This window comes from Buceros rhinoceros, unplaced genomic scaffold, assembly GCF_000710305.1.
Source record: "Buceros rhinoceros silvestris isolate BGI_N320 unplaced genomic scaffold, ASM71030v1 scaffold39029, whole genome shotgun sequence".
Classification (NCBI taxonomy): Eukaryota; Metazoa; Chordata; class Aves; order Bucerotiformes; family Bucerotidae; genus Buceros; species Buceros rhinoceros.
The window spans coordinates 919-18,396 of NW_010432779.1; the positions used below are offsets into that span (position 1 = coordinate 919).

The window sequence follows — 17,478 nt, forward strand, 5'->3', positions numbered from 1 at the left end:
ACAGACACTAAACACGCGTGACAGAGCCATGTGGTCTGTAGGTCATCTGTATTCTGTAAAACATACCCAGTAGTGTCCTTTTGTAGCAGTATATAGGTACTAGTTAATGTATGAACTACTTTACATATGACCTGGCTATTGGAATCCCATGGAAAACATGATGTCAATATCTTCCATCTTTGTATCAGGGAACTTTTGCAATGCAGAGCCTTGTGGAGAAAATATGGCGAAATGTGTTGAGCTATACAGCCGTTTTTACTGCCAGTGCCAATACGGATTCTACTATAGCAACAAGGATTGTCACAGAGGTGAGTTGCAGAAGGGCAATCTGTATTTTCAAGTGTTTCACCAATAACTGCTCTGGTGAATTTTTCCTCCTATATTCCTTGTTCTTACATTTAAACTGAAAACATAATCAGGCGGGGAAGATTACTGCTGAATAATGACTTGTGTGGCAGGCAGCCACTGATACGATGAGCTGTTCTGTTATCTCACAAACCAGTAACTGCCACAGTGCTGGGAAAAGAAGGTGAGGTCTTTGTCGGGGGGCTGGAGACTAAAATGACAAAAAAGCAGGAGAAAATGCAAGTGTAAACCTGACATCAATATTAATGCCAGGATTTAAAAAGGCTCGAACCCATGAAAAGCTCTTACCAACCAACCTGCTTTTCCCTATTGCTAAATGCTCATCCCAGCCCTGTTGAGAGGCATCTCAGGGATGCTGCTGGAGGCCAAGCGTGTGAGTGAACCGGGCTTCTTATTTAACTGCCAGCAAGAACTTAAATTTGCTTGTGAGCCTAAAGAAGCAGGTAGGCTCTGAACTACTTTCTCAGATATGGCAAACCATGTTAGCTGCTCAGTGGCTGTAGGTTTGGAGTTCTTAAGGTATTAAGTATATAGTATATTAATGTATTAAGGTATATAGTGAGGTATTTTCTCACTAAATGCTGTAACATTGCTGACAGAGTCTCGTGTTAGCTTACAGTTCAACGTTATTCAGGGTCAGAGTCTGGACAGTTGGGTTGAGCCCAGGATCCTGCCAGCTTCCCAAGCAGCCAGAGTATGTTCCCCACTGTGGCTGAATTGATTGAGCAGACATTTGCCCCCTATCGATACCTCCAGGATGTGACAAACAGCCCTGATTGATTTCCACGTTGTATTTCCCCATCTCTGAAGGCTGTAGGAGAATTATAGCATAAAACTTGACTGACTTAAATGCTGACTAATTAATTAATATTCTCTGTTCTCATTCCAGGGGAAATATACCCAGGGGTCCTTATGCTGACAAAACCTTACAGTGACAGTGTTCAAAATGTCGCATCCAAGGAGTACGAAGAGCTGTTCCAAAAGATCAGAGAGTTTGTGAGTGATGATGTTGGGGTTTTTTCTGTCTATTTAATGCTATCTTGGATGACGTGCAGGCAGAGGGGATGCGCTCTGCCTCTAACGTGCAGCCTAGGACAGTTTCACTTGAGAAGTCTACTTCGTTCAAAAAATGCTTCACACTGGTTTAGGCCTATCCAGAAAAGACTTGACTTTCGGCTGCAGAGGAGCACATGCACGGCTTTCACTGAGGGGAAGGAGTGCACCTGGAATCAGTAATATCTGCATTTCTAGTGCTGCTTCTGTTTGGGGAACTTCTCCCATAAATTGCTCTGTTTCTTTCACCATTCCCTCCCCCAAAACCCTGGGGCCAAGCAAAGTTTTCCAACCCTTGTAGCTTCTGATCTCTGCTGTTTGCTGAGGGCTCAGTAATATGGCGTGAGATGAGTAAACATGAACAACGATCTCTTTTTTTAAAGAAAGCTATTGTTTCCACCCAGCACAGATTTTTCAGAATGGCTGTCCAGCTGTGTCTAAATACCTCAGTAATACGCCTCTTCCACAAACATTCCGGTATCAGTATTTTAATGCTATTAGTGAAATGGATATCAAACGTTTTGATCGTTCTATGATTATAGATAAAATCTGGTAATGTATTTCCTGGAGAAATAAGAGATTTATAGTCCCATGTTGAAACAAGTGAATTTGCTTATGTGGCTTTCTGGAAGTAAGGAAGAACAAGTATGCAACTCTACCAGACAGCAGATCAAAAAATATTCACCGTATATTAACCAGAATTAATAAAAAATAGTTACGAAATTCTTCATTTTATTCTATTTCTTTCCATGAATGTTTTATTTGAAAGTAACCAAAAATTGTCCCTCCAGAATGGTAAAAAATATTTTCCTCAATTTTTTTGTCCAAAATTTTTTCATGACATGGCTACAGAAAAGCATGCTATGCAGCACTAGAATAGATAAATAGCATGCAAAGTGAAAATATCATAGAAAATATTTTTTATTTTATTACAAAGAAGGGTAGTTTATCTTTCATCTCAATTGACTTAGACATCTTACCCTTTTCTCAAGTGCCTTCTGCTATCCAGCCAGCCAGCCCAAATGTTCCGCCTGACATTCATTCAAGTCAAGCGTCTCCAGCCCTCCACTGCTGCCCCACGTTCCCTGTTGTACCACCCCACCCCACCGCTTCTCTTCTGCAGTACCTTGCAGGGTGGAGGGGACAGATCAGCTTGCTTCGTTTGTGCCTAGAGTAGCACGTTCTGGATTAAAGCTTCACAGCTGGAGCCTCAGTGATTCGTGTGATTTTGGTTTATGTTTCTGCTTGCCTGTAAGTCCAAGTCATTTATCTTTTTATAGTTTGAGAAGGCCTTCAAAGATTTAAAAGACTTTAAGGAGACTGTCATCGTGAAAATTCAGTAAGTTTGCCAGTTTGGATTTTGCACAGTACATGCTCCCGACACACCCCCTTTTAATCTGTTTGCCATGGAGTGCTCAGTTCGAGAGGGTATATGGGATGAGTTCAGTTATGTCTGCCTCCTGTTAAAGGAGGATATTCTTCTTGCATTTTTAATGTTTCTGGGATGCTGGCCCGATTTTCACCCTGTGAATTTCCAGTAAGTCAGTGAAGAGGGCTGGCTGAGAGAGCTCCACAGCAGATGTCCTACTGCCAGCACCATTATAGCAGCACGAAGTTCGGCTGAAGAACAGGATAGTCACTGGTGTTCTCCACCTCACCCCAGGGTGAGGATTGCTGCCCAGCTGAACCCTACCCAGCTAGCATGCAGTTAGCATAGATACCTCTACATGGTGAATGGACCCTTCTGAATTCGTAATGATCGCACCCTGAGTCACCCTCGCCGCGCTTCAGGATGGGTTCTCCATGTCATGTCTGGATGACACCACAGGCTGATGCGTGCATGTAGGAGTAACGGTCTAACAGATGAGGCCTTCCAGCCTGAGGTTAGGCCAGTAAAAAAATAACAGTTGCGTGCAACAACGCACAAAGGATTGATGTCGTAAGCATTAAATCCAACAGCCTTTGCGTACCAGCTACCTATTTATATCTGGATCTACTGGAAAGACGGCCATTAATGTATTCCTAAGCAAGACAAATTCCTGTTCAGGTGTCTTAGCAATGACCTACCTTGTGGGATGAAAGAAGCTAGGGGAGAGAGGAACACTTGGCAGAAATTTTCTCTTGTCTTTGCATCTAGCTTGCTACCCATATGGCTTACACGAGACATTAAAATGATGCTACCTGTACTTTTCAGACCCCTAAGTAGCAGAGCTGCTCCTACAATGGCTGTAACAGTGACAAACCTGTTTGTGGAGAACTCAAATGAGACCGCTAAGACAATTGATAGTGCAATAAGTGAGGCAGAAAATACGTCCTATGGCTACAGTTACAGAGGTATGTAATTCCTTACTGTGGGAGTAAACAATCAGTAGAAACTGAGGTTCCGGGAACATTTAGGAACATTTAGAATATTTCTGTGTGCAGCAAAACCTGTCAGAGCATAAGCCCTGTTGATTTTAAGGAGCTGAATGTTCTTGTGAAGACTCAACCATTCAGTGCTGGGCTTTCTCACCTTACTAAGGATTTCTACATCTTATGTAAAGAAAAGGAAAATATGTATTCTCAAGTAAACACTGACATGCTGATTTTAACCTGTTGAGAGTAAGCGGCTGAAAAAGTCAGGACAAAACATATACAAACATTTATTGTGCTTCTGAGAATAAGCTGGTATTTTACTGGCAAAGTAGGATGAAACTCTCTTTAGACTTCTTCCATAATTAACCATGGTATTGAAATGTGGCCTCACTGATTAGTTACTTAGCTAAGTGATTCATTGGTCTAAACCAGTGGAATCTTGCATTACTAAAAGTGTAAGACTTGGAGACTTGGAGACTGAATTTCTAAATAAAATATGCATTTTTAATTTTTCTTTTTTTTTTTTACATATACTTCTATTTTGAGATCAGTCGTCACAAAAAGTGTAGGTAGTAATTAAAGGAGTCCGTTTCATGGCTTGTAGCCTGAGTTTGGTCTCTGAAGGTGACTGTATCTACCTCAACCATGACGTTTCCTGTGTGCTGGTCCTAAGCGTGCCGGGGAAACAGAAAAACCCGAGACCTCATGAAGGACCAGAGCAATCACAACCCTCCACTGCACGCCACCCACTGAGGCTGGTAAAGCATTCGCACCAGTGGGACATGGATCTAAAAAGCAATGTGCAGGGCAAAGAGTACACTAATACAGCTCATGAAATGAGCTGCATGCCCAGAAATATTTATGTCTACGTAGAACCTCACAGTTCACTTGTAGAGAAAACTAAGGGAATAATGCTGGGGGTTTCCTACAGGTTTTTTTTTAAGGTGAGTCAGAAAGTCAGTGTTCAGAATATGAACAGATAGAACTTCCCTCTGTGTGGACTGAGGGCGGAAGAGTTTCGATGCAGTTGTAGGAGGTTGAGAAGCAGAAGGTCAGAAGATGTGATGGAAACAGGATCTTAACCGGTAAAGAGCAAGGGAAAAGGAAGGGCTGGTCCAAATGCCTGAGGCATTGACGGTCCAGAAGCAGGACTTACAAGGGGGTTTTTCAGAATTGCTAAATAACTGGTTTTTTATTTACTGAGCAAACTCACTGCTGTCTATGAAATGATATTATTAGTACTTGGGTTTACTTCCTGACTGCTTCTTTTTTAAAGCTGGAAACTTTTGTACTGCCTTTAATTGTGATGATCAAACAACGACATGCATAAACTCTAAGTTTCCAACATGCGAATGCAAGCCTGGATTCTCAAAGACAGAATGGGATGATCGTTCTTGTTCAGGTAAGAACTTCACTACCCCTGAAGGGCTGACCCATCTCAGTCCCTTTTTGAAAAGAGCACTCTGTAAATGTGACTTCTAAAATTCAGGGAACATGTGGCTTATTAAGAAAGCCATATAAACACATTCTCTTTAAACACATCATAATTCTATTCCAGTAGAATAACTTCTAAAGCCTGAGAAAATTATCACTGAAACCAGTGAGAGGGCAACTCTTTAAATGCCTTGTTAAACTCTTGGTAAGAATTGAAACCCAAATAGATAAAGGGTGGATCAAATTGAATCCTATATTCACACCTTCCTCTGCTAGGACATATTTTGGGAATAAGTTCTGTGTGGAGATAAAGTTCTGCATGGAATTAGTTCAGCTACCTGGAGGCAGCTCTGGGAATGCTGACAGAACTGTAAGTCTCTCAATGCACTACAAGCACCTGTGAAAGCTCTGCCCTGGGTTGGTAGCTCTAGGGTTGCATGGCCAGGTCTTTGTGGGAAGAATGATTTATGTGATTTTTAGGAAGGTACTGTTAGTTGCTGGGGTGTTTATTTGCTTGCTGGTTTTGAGTCTTTTTTTTAGCTGTCCTCCACAGCCCTGAGAAGTACCTTATTTTCTTCATAGAAAAACAAAAATTTTCACACTGCAGAAACAAAAAAAGAAAAGAAAAAGAATATTTTAAGAAATACTTATAATAAAATGTTCATAATAAATACTCATAATAAAATCATGAAAGCTGGCTACAATAAAGGCCAGTGGCCTCTGCAGCCCCCAACCTGTCTAAATCTGCTCCGGTTTTAGATCACTTGCAATACAAATCTTCTGCAGTGAGATCAAACTGCAGGTCATTGCTCACCTGTGTAAGATGCAGCCTCACCAGATTCCTGTTCTGGTGAAGCTGGATGGTTCTAAACAAAGATGGTTTACTTCTAATTTTGTGCTTTTGTATTTCAGTTTCTCCTCTACATAGCCCTAAAAAAGCCATTCTGGGGCTCTGAAGCACAACGAAGTTGTGCGTGTGTTTACATTGCAGTAAAAAAAGGGGGGGCACATTCTCTCCAGTGTTGATTTGGAGTGATCTTGAATTCACGCCGTACTTTTTCCCTCTGAAAATACAGATTGCAGTGAAAGCTGTTCTGCACAAGATAACAAGTACTGTGTAAAAGAAGAAGGGATTCCAACATGCAAATGCAAGCCTAACTTTGATAAGAGGAGTGGAAAATGTGTCCCGTGAGTACTCAGCTTTTTCTTGTGTTCCTGTGTTCTAGGCAAAGATAAGGGAGGAGAACATCTAACACAGCATCACCCTCAATCTAGAACAGGTTGCAGTTATGTGAATCAGAGAGATGTCTACAGTGGTTAGAAGGTGGACAAATTCCCATGGTGTCACAAATTATGGCACTATAACTGCATGACATTAGCTGTTGGTGTGGACACATAATACATGAGAAAAAGTCAAGGAGTTTCAAGGTCATCTGTGAGTCAGTGAAGAGGATAAACTACTTCATGCTTATTTTGTGGGTTGCTCACAGAAATAGAAGCTATTCCTTCAGAGTAATTGAACCATGGGAACTGGTATGCGGAAACGTTTGGTAAGCCACAGGCATTAGAGCAAGACTTGCCTCAAATCCCTGGGAAGTTTCCTCTGATATCAGTGGGGACTCTGTTTCCTGATAACTTTCAGACCTGTGTTATTTCTTCCCGGTTTTCTCTTTGTGGGTATTTCTGTCGGCTCAGGCTCGGAACAGAGCAGTGGTGTTTGCTGGTGAAGCTAAGTGACTTGCTCGGGTCGTAGGTTTGGTTAGAGTATCCCTCTTTCCCCAGATCTTCGTTCACGAAGCCAAGCCATGATGATGATGATGATGATAAGTGACTTGCTGTGCTTCGCTCTGTGGATAAGCAGAGGAACTTTACTCCATTAATTCATTAATCCATCCTTAATCCATTAATTCAAGAGGTTTTGTGGATCTTGCTGCTGCACACTGAACACTTCTTAATGTTAAGTCGATGTATTTTAAATACAAGAAACTAGTGTAGGAGGAATACAAAAGTGCTGCCAGTCCGTACAGACCTTATATGGAGGCTTTCAATAAAGTTTGTGGGTAGCAATTCCAAGTGGGTCAAAGGCACAGGGCTTAGTGTTTTTAGGAGGTTAGTTTTTAGGAGAAATGAGGCCCTTTCGACATTTTTCAGGCTGAGAATCTGAAACTTCAAGTGCCCAACTCACCAGTCATTCTGGAACTCTCAGATAGTTTTACTGTAACAATGAAACTAAAACATTCAATGTTAAGATAACATTAAAAAGGAAATATGTAATGAACACACCTGGTGGAGAAATTGCTGTTAAATGTGGAAAGATACTGATTTTCTTTTTTTTTTGTGATCGTCTGCTTAATGACATTATCCTTCTTTCCTTCCTTTCCTCTTTTTTCTTTTTTCTCTCATGTAGTTGTCCAGTGGGCTATTCTGGGGAGAACTGCAATGACAGTAAGTATAAGAATTTCTGATCTTTAATTATACCATGGAAAAATACCTGGTAATATTTAATCTGCTTGAGATTACAAAAATAACAAATAGTAGTCTTTAGGTTTGACAGCATCCTGTATTGATAGGAGGAAAGTGTTAGGAAAAAATGAGGGAAAAAAAGAAATGGGTGAACAGTTTGACTTGATGATCTTAAAGGTTTCTTCCAACCAGAACAATTCTGCAATTCTGTGCAATTCCACTGGAAGGAAGAGTCCTTCGTGTTCAGACACAGTAGCCTTTCCTCTAATGACCTCTGCATCAGGCCAGTAGTTTTTAGTCAAACACAGGCTGACAGAAAAGCATTTAGTCCTCATTTACAGACATGTCATGCAGAACTCAGCGCCACTAATGGATTAGTTCCTCCCAAAATTAATCGCTCCTCCTATTAGCATCAGTGGACTACTCTCATTTGAGAGTATTGCTTTAACATCCAACTGCTGGTTCTTGTTCATGCTTTACCTTGCAAGCACTGCAGAGTATCTAGTACTCTACCAGTGAAGAGATGATGATGAAAACCAAACAGCTACGGTTCTTCCCTTCTCACATCTCCCGTGGCTTTATCTGAGCAAAAGCTATATCCTCACGTGGCCTTTGGAGCCTCACACTGCTGTATTCTTAAACACAGACATGTTTAACATACCTGTGTCTGCAGCTATGAGACCTTCCAGGGTTTTCTTCTGGTTTTGCCTAAAAGTTTTGGAGATTGGCTAATGGTAGTGATAGACTCCACTAATAGCCTCATATTCTCCATATGGTACTTGGTGGGTACTGGTGTGAAAAGTTTGCTGAGCAATAACCAAAGATACTTTACACATGTGTTTGTCATAATATTCTTTCGAGAAATGATACTCTCTGTTGTCTCAGCGGATGCTCCTATGATTAAATGTGCTGGATTGCTTTACTGATAATGGCACAGTTGGTGGTTTCATGGTGTGTATCTCCAGTACAGGTATCCAGTGTATTAAGTGGCAAACGCATACATCCAGACAGGGATCTTCAAATAGTTATCCCGGGTAGCTCAAGAGACTGTCTAACTCTTCACACTTATCTACGCCCTGAAGGACACAGCTCTCCTTTTTTCTTTTCCTTACCTAGAGCTAAGACTAGGTTTTAGTAGCAGTTCCATTCACAGCTGAAGGAAGATAGACAGAATCCATGTTTTCCTCTCTTAGTCATGCTGGTTCTGCTGCAAGATCAGTGAAAATGGATTTTCCTTGACAAACATATATTCAGATATGGGATCTTTATGCAGTGATCATACTGCCACATAATAGAAGCCTCAAATTAGTGTGCCTTATGTGCCTAGGGCATGGAAAAAGCCTGTTTGACACTTAATTACATGTCTTAGCAGCAACACTAGCTTAAGCAACCTCTACACTCCTCCAGTTGTTCCTGTCCCTCAGCTATGACTATGTGTGAAGCCATTCTGTGCATGGGATTAGGAATCTGAGTTGGGATCAAAATAGCCATCCAGAAGAAACGGACTTTAATGCAGATCAGTTTCTTAATTTACATCTTCCTGTGTCCAGACAGTTGTACTAAGAACAGCTCCAGGAGCCTGGGAATGAGTAACATCATCTTACCTATCCCTTCCTTCCTGCCTGCCTGCCTTCCTTCCCTGTCTTCATTCCTTCCTTCCCTGCCTTCCTTCCTTCCCTGCCTTCCTTCCTTCCCTGCCTTTCTCTCTGCCTCTCTGTCTTTTCTTTCATAGTAAGAGGACAGGGAGAGGACTTGGTTTTCAAAATTTACCAGGAGTTTGCAATTGATGTTCCTTGTTTGTTTTGTTTTCCAGATAAAGAACTTATCCTTATAATAGTGGGTTCAGTGTTTGGAGCCATTATCCTGAGTTTATTGATAGCAGTCTCTATTATTTCAGTAAGGTAAGAGTATGTCTTAAATTGAATAGAAGCTGCATTGCTCATTAGAGAACTAAGCAGAAATTTAGAGAGGGGCAGGGCTGTGACTGTGGTTGCATGCCCAGCTGGGCAGGCAAGTTCATTTAATCATGGAGTCATTAGAAGTAGGCTTTGCTGTATTCTCTTCCCAGAAGTATGAACTTGCCATGAACTCAACTGTAAAAGCTTCAGCTAGGTCTTCAAAATACACACCTGACCCATTAATCCTAATCCTGCCCTAGCCAGCACTGACAGGGCATCTGGATGGGGCTGAAAAAGGATGCCAATATCAGAAAGCTGTGTGGCCTGCATTCAGACCCTCTGCAGCTTTCCCTGCTAGCACTTCAGCTCAAGGCCTGGCATGCCCCTTTCAGCTCAATACAGGTGGCATTTCCAACCAAACATCTCTTTAAAGCTTGCTATTCCTGGTGTACTGGCAAATTCCCAATTGCAGTTGCACCTCCACGCTTCTCTCCCCACATAAATATAGAAGCACTCAAGCAGCTCCTCTGCCTTTGCTCTCAGAGCTGCCCAGGTAAAGACACCTACAAGACAGCCCATAGCAGGCGTAGCTCGCCAACAGGTTCACGAGCTGGTGCCGAATGTGTGTGCGATGCGTGGACTCAGGATCACAGACAATTTGAATGCACCATTGAGTGCCCAGGTTTGGCTGCAGGCACCAGGGCAAGTTTTCTTAACTGCACGTAATGAATGCATCCTTTCTTCCTCTGAATAGTCACTTAGAGCTAGTGGTGGTGAAGGAAACTCCTTCGGTCCAGGAACTGGTAGAAAGAGGCCAAAGTTCCCCTCTGTCTCTCCTATTAGCCCCATTTGTGGTAAGAGATGCCCAGTTTTTTACTCTATCATTGATAATAAGGGTTTTGCAATAGGGATGCTAGAAAAATCAGTTGCATGTTTCAGAACTGGACTGAGCGTTCAAAATAAAGTGGGAGTGGGAAACTCAGTAAGCTGGACTTATTCCATAAGGAAGGCACACTAAAAGGTCTTTTAAAACCTCCTTTGTTCTTTTATTTCCTCTGAAGAGCCAAAGACAAACAAAATCCAGAGAAGAAGAGGCTGATAAAGTCAAAATATTCCAACTCAGATACCTCTGATGATAGACAGAACATGATGTTCCCCAGAGTCCAGACCACTTCTGGCTATGCAAACCCAGGATACCAGCCAAACAACCCATATGAGATGCATCCCAGAATTCGTTACCCAGAGAGGGATTATGGTGATCCGGTAAGTGTTCCACACAGGCCTACAGGAACTGCGTTCCTGAACTGTAGTATTGTGGGCTACAGACATTGCTGGAACCTAAACTCCACTCTGTCCACCCTCCCTTCATCTAGAAGGGCCAAGGTCATATAAAGACACCCAAAAGCTCAAAAAGTCTCCCTTAGTACAGAGATGAGCACTCATGAAGACCTTCCTAAAGGCCCAGTAGTCATCCTTAAGTCTCAGGAAGGATATGTGAAAAGCAAGGCTCAAAGCAACAGTTTGGCTGCCCCGTGACCTGCTGTGTCCGAGGATGCTTGTCTGCGTGCACCAAGCACATCCTTCAGCCCAGGTGCTCATGACGGCACCACGGGCAGTTACAATTTCTTCTAAGCCAGCTGCAGCATCAATAGGTGCTGCAGCAGCACTTTTCAGTGCTTAAGCTGGCAGAGCTGCCCAGAAGGTGGGGGTCCTCCCACCCCCTCTGTCACTGTTGACAGCACAAGATGCTCTAAAAAACGAAAGAACCTGCTTTTAAAAAGCTGCCAATGAAGAGAAGAAAAACATCTGTTTAGCTGGCTGATTGATCATATCCACAGAGATTTGGATATTTCTAACTTTCCAAAGATGTCGCCTTTTCACTGATGAAAACCTGCCTGTTTGATTGTCCTTGAGGGCCAGTGTGTCACAGAGAGGACTATCACGTGCAGTCCTTCCATGCTGAATGATTCCAAGAAAGGACCTTTCCAACCCAGAGCTACTCTTTACCTCTTTTTTTTTCTTGTCCAAATTCTCTGTAGTACGAGATATCACAGGAGCATGAGGGCTTTAGGATGAAGAGAACGTACTGAGCAACCAGAGCAGTAGAAGGACGGATGGCCGCTGCAACCGTGGATCACACCAGAGTTTCACAGCCTCTCACCAGCGTCGTTACTTCAGCAGAAGGGAAAGCGAAGTCCATAGCCCCAGATTCTCCGAAGATTTTCTAAAGGAAGACCCCTGCTTCAAAGAGATCATGAACAAGTGTCTGGCATAACGGAAAAACAAAACAGAGGGCAGGCTTTTAAAAGAACTAACGAGCTCCAGTAAACGTCATCCTTCTTTCAGGAGGCCAGTACATTGACAAGAGACAAGATACTTAAACCCTGCTGGTTTTCAGCTCTTCTGGGAGATGGTCCAGGCCATGTATGTGATATTGAAAAACGTCACCCCCGTGAGCTTTGCCCATATTTGAGCTCGCTCTGTTTCAGCTGCAGACAGTCTGCATGTGTTTGGGCAGATCACGACTGTTCTTTGTGAAAACACAACCTGTGTCTCTTTACTAGACCAGACAGAGTCTTTTTCTTCTCCTCAGCCCCAGTGTCTCCTCTCCAAAGGCATTCTGTTCAGATCTCTGCTGACACGCGTTGTGTGAGGCAATGGCACTTGTCTGACCTTTCACGCAGCCTTCCTTCCCAATATTTTCAAACAAACACTATTGTTCCCTGTCTTGCCCAACTGCATTTATTCAACATTCCCAGCTCCTGTGAAAAAAAGCATTAACTTTTTTTTTTTCTGTTGCACTCCTTACATTTTGATTGAATGATCTTAAGGTGTGGGGGTTTTCTCATGTCTTACATATATTTGATAAATCTGTCTGTGAAATAATCCACATTTTACCATACTTTACTGAGTGTCCATTATCTATGGACTAGCATTTACATTTCCTTATATATATAAAATATATATATATGTGTACATATATTTATAAGTTAAGTCCATTTAAAGCATCATTTAGTTCCATATTATATTTTGTGTTTTGCTTTTTATTTATGCAGATTTAATTTTCCTGTTAAACATTCTTGTTTCTCAGTACCAATGCTTTCTTCTGTTGCTGCCCAGCAGTGCAAGCAGTTCTTTTTAACAACTCCAGAAACTATTTTATGTTAAAACTTGTGCAAAGTCTAGACACAAGTATGCACAGACTGGTTGCATCAGCACTCAGCTTTCACTCAGAGGTTCCAAGCAGAAATATTACTAAATCTTAATGAAGCTAAAATGTTTATTTTTGTAAGGCTGGCACCAGTGTTCTGTGATCGCTTTTGGTGGGAGCTGGGTAGTTAGTGGAGCCAGTTCTCCTTTGAAAACGCTGGGCAAGCTGTGTGGTGGCAGCTTTGTGCACCTGGGTCTGTTAATGTCACTTGAAAAAGAAGCGTCTTTCAGCTTAAATGGCAAGCTTGGGGGCCAGTGGTAGAGAACGCTGTATGTGGCTGTAGAGGTGACCAGGACGTGCCCGCAGACGGGTTGTTCCAGTGCTCTCAGTGATCAAAACCGGCTCCTACTCACCATTTCTGCAGCTGAAAACAGGCAACTAAACAGTCCTGATCTTTCTAATGTGGCTTCTCTAGCCCAAGAAGATAGTTCCTGCTTTCTCTGAGCTGCCTGCAGTAAGCAGTAGCTCCGGAGCAGCCTGATGAGAAAAGGCGCAATTTTGTCTCTGTTGTTTTTCTGGGTTTTCACTGTTTCTTTCTTCCAATTGACTCCTGGCCCATTTGCTGCTGACACCTGGCTGCACAGCACCTGCTATTGGCAGGTGTCCGTAGGAGGCCAGGTTCTGGTGGTCTTAGCCACGCTCCACTGCCTGTGTGCCTCTCAGCATGCACAAGGTGACCTTTATCCCACGTGAGCAGGGCTACCTGGATTCAGCCTTTTTCGATACCTTACTCAAAGGATGGGAGGGATTTAGTCTTATTTTCTTGTCTTTTCCTCTGTGAGTACTCACCTGTGAGGAGCAATGGAAGGCATGGTGGCTACTCTGAGCACAAGGGGCAGAGAGGTCTCATTCTTTGTCCAGCTAGAAAAGCCCTACAATGGGGACCAGCTCCCTTCCCCAACAGTTTTGTGAATGTGTGACTCCCCAGGTCTGCTGCTCCCTTCTTCTTTGAGCCCTGGGTCTCCCCACCACTCCCTGGGTGAAGGAGATACTTCCTGCTTCTAAATCCCTCTGCTAAACCTTTTCTTTTCCTGCCTTTTCCTCATTTTTCAGCAGCAGGAAAAAGTTCTGCTGCCAGGAGGACACTTCGGAGTTTGCACAGGGTGTGACACCGACAAATGGGGGGGATATGGGCAGAACGAATGGCAAAAAGTCATGAAGCTCAGGGTAGGCTTCTACTTCATTCAGCCAGCTGGTTTTGCTTGGACACCCCCTCCCCCCCTCCTTTGTATGGCAGACTGAAGCTTTGGGGTACTTGAAGCCTTTCACTGAGGTAAACTGCCCAGTTCCATCAGCTTAGTGCAGAGGATCCTTAGAATACATGAGACAGTAGCTACAGAGCTCCATGAAAAGGCTTTCAGGTGTTACCTCTTATCTTTTTGCAAAAGAATAGGGGTTGGAAATGCTGCTGAAAGCTCAACGTTAAACGAAACTGTAATGCAATAAAACTGACTGAGAGTGTGATATCTAGACAGTTGCTGTTGTTGATAATAAAAGCAGCAAAACCAGCCAGGTGTTTGCGTCATTTAACTGCAGAGGAGTTTTCATTGCTCTAGTTCAAAGCTCATTTCTGCAACTGCAAACAGTTCTCACCTGGCCTGTGCTGGGGAGGAGCTATCAGTTACTACTCTAAGTTCACTGCTCTTTTGCACTTCAAAGGCTGCTAGAGCTGTTTTATCTGAACTGGACTCTGAACCGAAAGGGCAAACTCTCAGGTGTTTCCCATCTGTTCGGCTGTTAGCAAAGTGTGATTCTCTTGAGAAATATGATGATGGAAAATGGCTTTTTGTGGTGTTTTATGACTACTGCTGCTTGGGTAATGCGTGGTTTCAGCTGCCTATCTTTCAAAATCCAGCTGGATTGGATTGGGAGCTGAGCATGACCCTCGCCCTGCAGGCAGGGTGAGAGGCTTCAGGGAACTGCCACGACTTGTTTTGCATCCAGTCCATCCGCTCCCCTAAGACACAGCATGTCCTGCTGGCACATAACCCGCCAAAGACATGGGAAGAAGATGGTGCCACTCAATTCTGACACCTGTTTTTGTCCTGACCAGAAATTACACCAAAGAGATTGCTTGATGTGTCTGCAGAGGGTGTCCTGAAAAATGCTAAGTGAGCGGGGGACGAAGGTTTGCATAGTTAGAACACGCGCTGACGTGGGGGTATTGGGATCGCTGCAGTCCCATGCCAGGATACATGTCGTTTCGTATCAGGATACACCTGAGCATGTTCAAGGGATGCAGAATGGTAGGGGAGGGGTATGGTGCCATAGGTGGCTGTGGGGAAAGAGCCTGAGTCTGTGCAGCTGCCTTAGAGGAGCTGTCACAGAGTAATGTGATGGGATGGTAGGGTAAGGATGAGCTTCTCAAGGCCTGATGGATCTTGTGCTGTTTGCACTGCTTATGCCTGAAACCAGCCTCGACAATGAGATCTAACACCCTGCATCCAAACCCTCCTCTGCAAAGCCCAGCTTCCAAATCTGCACGTGAAAGGCAGCTCCTTTCCAGGCCTGAAAGCAGGAAGCAGTTTTAATTTTCTGTTACATGCCGGTGAAAACTACTCCTTTATGAGGCCGTTTTTAATGTAGATCCTGCACGTGATATGCTGGGCTGGAGGCATGAACCAGTGAGTGAGCAATGAAGGTAAGACACTGTTGCAGACCCCGGTGCTTGACTTTTCACTCCTTGTGTATTTCCTTTTACTTTGGTGTCTTGTTGTTTTCAAGGTGAAGGATAGCAGTCCTTCCAACAGGAGGAACAGGGGGAAGGGAAAAGGAGCCTCTCCTCCAGGAAGAAGTGCTCCCCTCCTCGGTAGGAACGGCTTCCCCAGAAGAACCCCCCAGTACGGAGAGGACAGGTGGGGGCTGAAGGGATGCCCTGGTGAATATCACTGTCCTGAGCTGGTTCTGCCGAGACCACCTCAGCTTCACCACAGGCTCAGGAGGGTGACTGGACCCTGACACAACCTAGGGACAGAGAATCCTGCTTGAAATTTGGGGTTCATTAGCCCACAGCCACAAAGCACAGAGAGACAAGCAAGGCAAGCCTAGGACCGCCTCATTCATCCACCACTCCTCTGAGAGGAGGACTGTCATTTACCAAGTTTGGCAACTGCAAAGCCAGCAATTGCTATTTCTTCCCACCCTTCTCTCTATTTTTTGAGCCCAGTAATGCTCCCTATTTCTGGTGTTTGCAAATGAAACAGATTTGCTTAGTAAGAGCTCCTGGGAGGATCAAGTCAACTTCTTGCAGGTTTAGGGGTGGGCTGAAGATACTGATTTTTGCAGCAATGCATCAAAAATGCCCTCAAACCCAACTCTAAAAGCCCAAAGTGCTCTAAGAAGAGAGGAAACCCATAAAACATGTCAGGTCAGAATTAAAGAGGAAATAAATAGGGCTAAAAATAAGAATCCATGCATTGCCTTGCAGAAGGTGCTCTAACTGTTGATAAAAGGCTCTTTAAATATATCAAAGCCACAAAGGCAGCTCGGGAGCTGGTGGGAATGATGATGACAAGGGGATAAAAGGAGCAGGTGGGGATGATGAAGATGTAGCAGAGAAGCTCAGTGATTTCTTGGTGGTTTTGCGGAGCTTCCCACATCTGTCATGCTCTGCAGTGGATCAGCCAGAACAGCTGGAAGTAAAAAGGTAACATGGAGCAAAGAGGCAGCAGGAGAAAGGAAAGTAAGTGAAGTAACTAGGTAACCAGAGGAATAACGTCAAATAAATAAAGTGGTTGTTAACAAGTGACCAGGACCAGGCAGTGATCATCCAGGAGTGGTGCAGCCCAGAGGCTCGGGGGGCTGCAGATCCCAGTGGTGTTCCCAGGCACAGCCAACCCATTGAACCCCCTGGACTCACTTGGACAAGTTGATGGCTCTCTGAAGCCATTGACTCGGGGTGGCAGCCAAACAGCCACCAGAATTTTGGGATACTCAAAGCAAAAGGAGATCAGCATAAAGCAGACAGGAAAAAAAAGTAAAATGGGTCAGTGCTGGGTGTCTTTATATGGGTAAAGCGAGAGCGGGTGTTTCACACCGCTTTTCTTAAGCAATACATTTCTAATTAGTTTAAATTAATTCATTGTGGGTTTTGTGACACAGTGGGAATTGTAAGTGGCCACAAGTGCAAGAAGATCCGTGTGGGCTGGGTCAGTGCTGGGTGACTTTATACGGGTAAAGCGAGAGCGGGTGTTTCACACCGCTGCCCGGCACTGCGGGATGTGTCGAAGGGTGGCTGGGAAACAGACGCCCTAACTTGAGGTGTTGTAACTTGGTAACTGTCCCCTGCTGGTTTTCAGGTGCGGATGGCCGAAGACAACTCGGATTTCGTTTTTGGATTCATATCTGGATCTAGAGTTAGTGATAAACCGGAATTTCTTCACTTAACTCCAGGGGTGCAGCTGCAAAATGGAGGTAACTGTTCCGAAGGGTTTGTAGCCGGTTCATAAATCCAGCTGGTGATCCAGCCTTCAGTGGAGAAGTGACCTCTGAAGAGGGTTCAGTGGCTGCTTCTCTGGTGGGAGGAGACTGTTTGCCGTTGTGGGCTGCCTTCTCTGTCTCTGGGTGCGCCGATCCCTTTTGTGGGAGCTCGGGAAGGCAGCCAGCAGCTTCGTTTGTGTGCTGGGGCTGTGCACTCCGTACAGCGCAGCCCGCACAGCATGTGAGATGTCTTCAGGCAGGTGTGAGATGTACAACTCT

General features: G+C 44.0%; 1 protein-coding gene across 1 annotated transcript; it reads left to right on the top strand.

The window, feature by feature from the left end:
- Nucleotides 1-188: 188 nt before the first annotated feature.
- MUC13 (mucin 13, cell surface associated) lies at nt 189-17,193 on the top strand (the record flags this gene model as incomplete). The annotated part of the gene is made up of 13 exons (XM_010143889.1): nt 189-308; nt 1,256-1,362; nt 2,700-2,758; nt 3,614-3,753; nt 5,051-5,176; nt 6,285-6,396; nt 7,616-7,653; nt 9,485-9,572; nt 10,631-10,952; nt 13,834-13,947; nt 15,505-15,635; nt 16,253-16,418; nt 17,079-17,193. Coding segments are annotated over 13 exons (1,638 nt in total), but the record flags the coding sequence as incomplete, so codon positions are not given.
- Nucleotides 17,194-17,478: the final 285 nt, after the last annotated feature.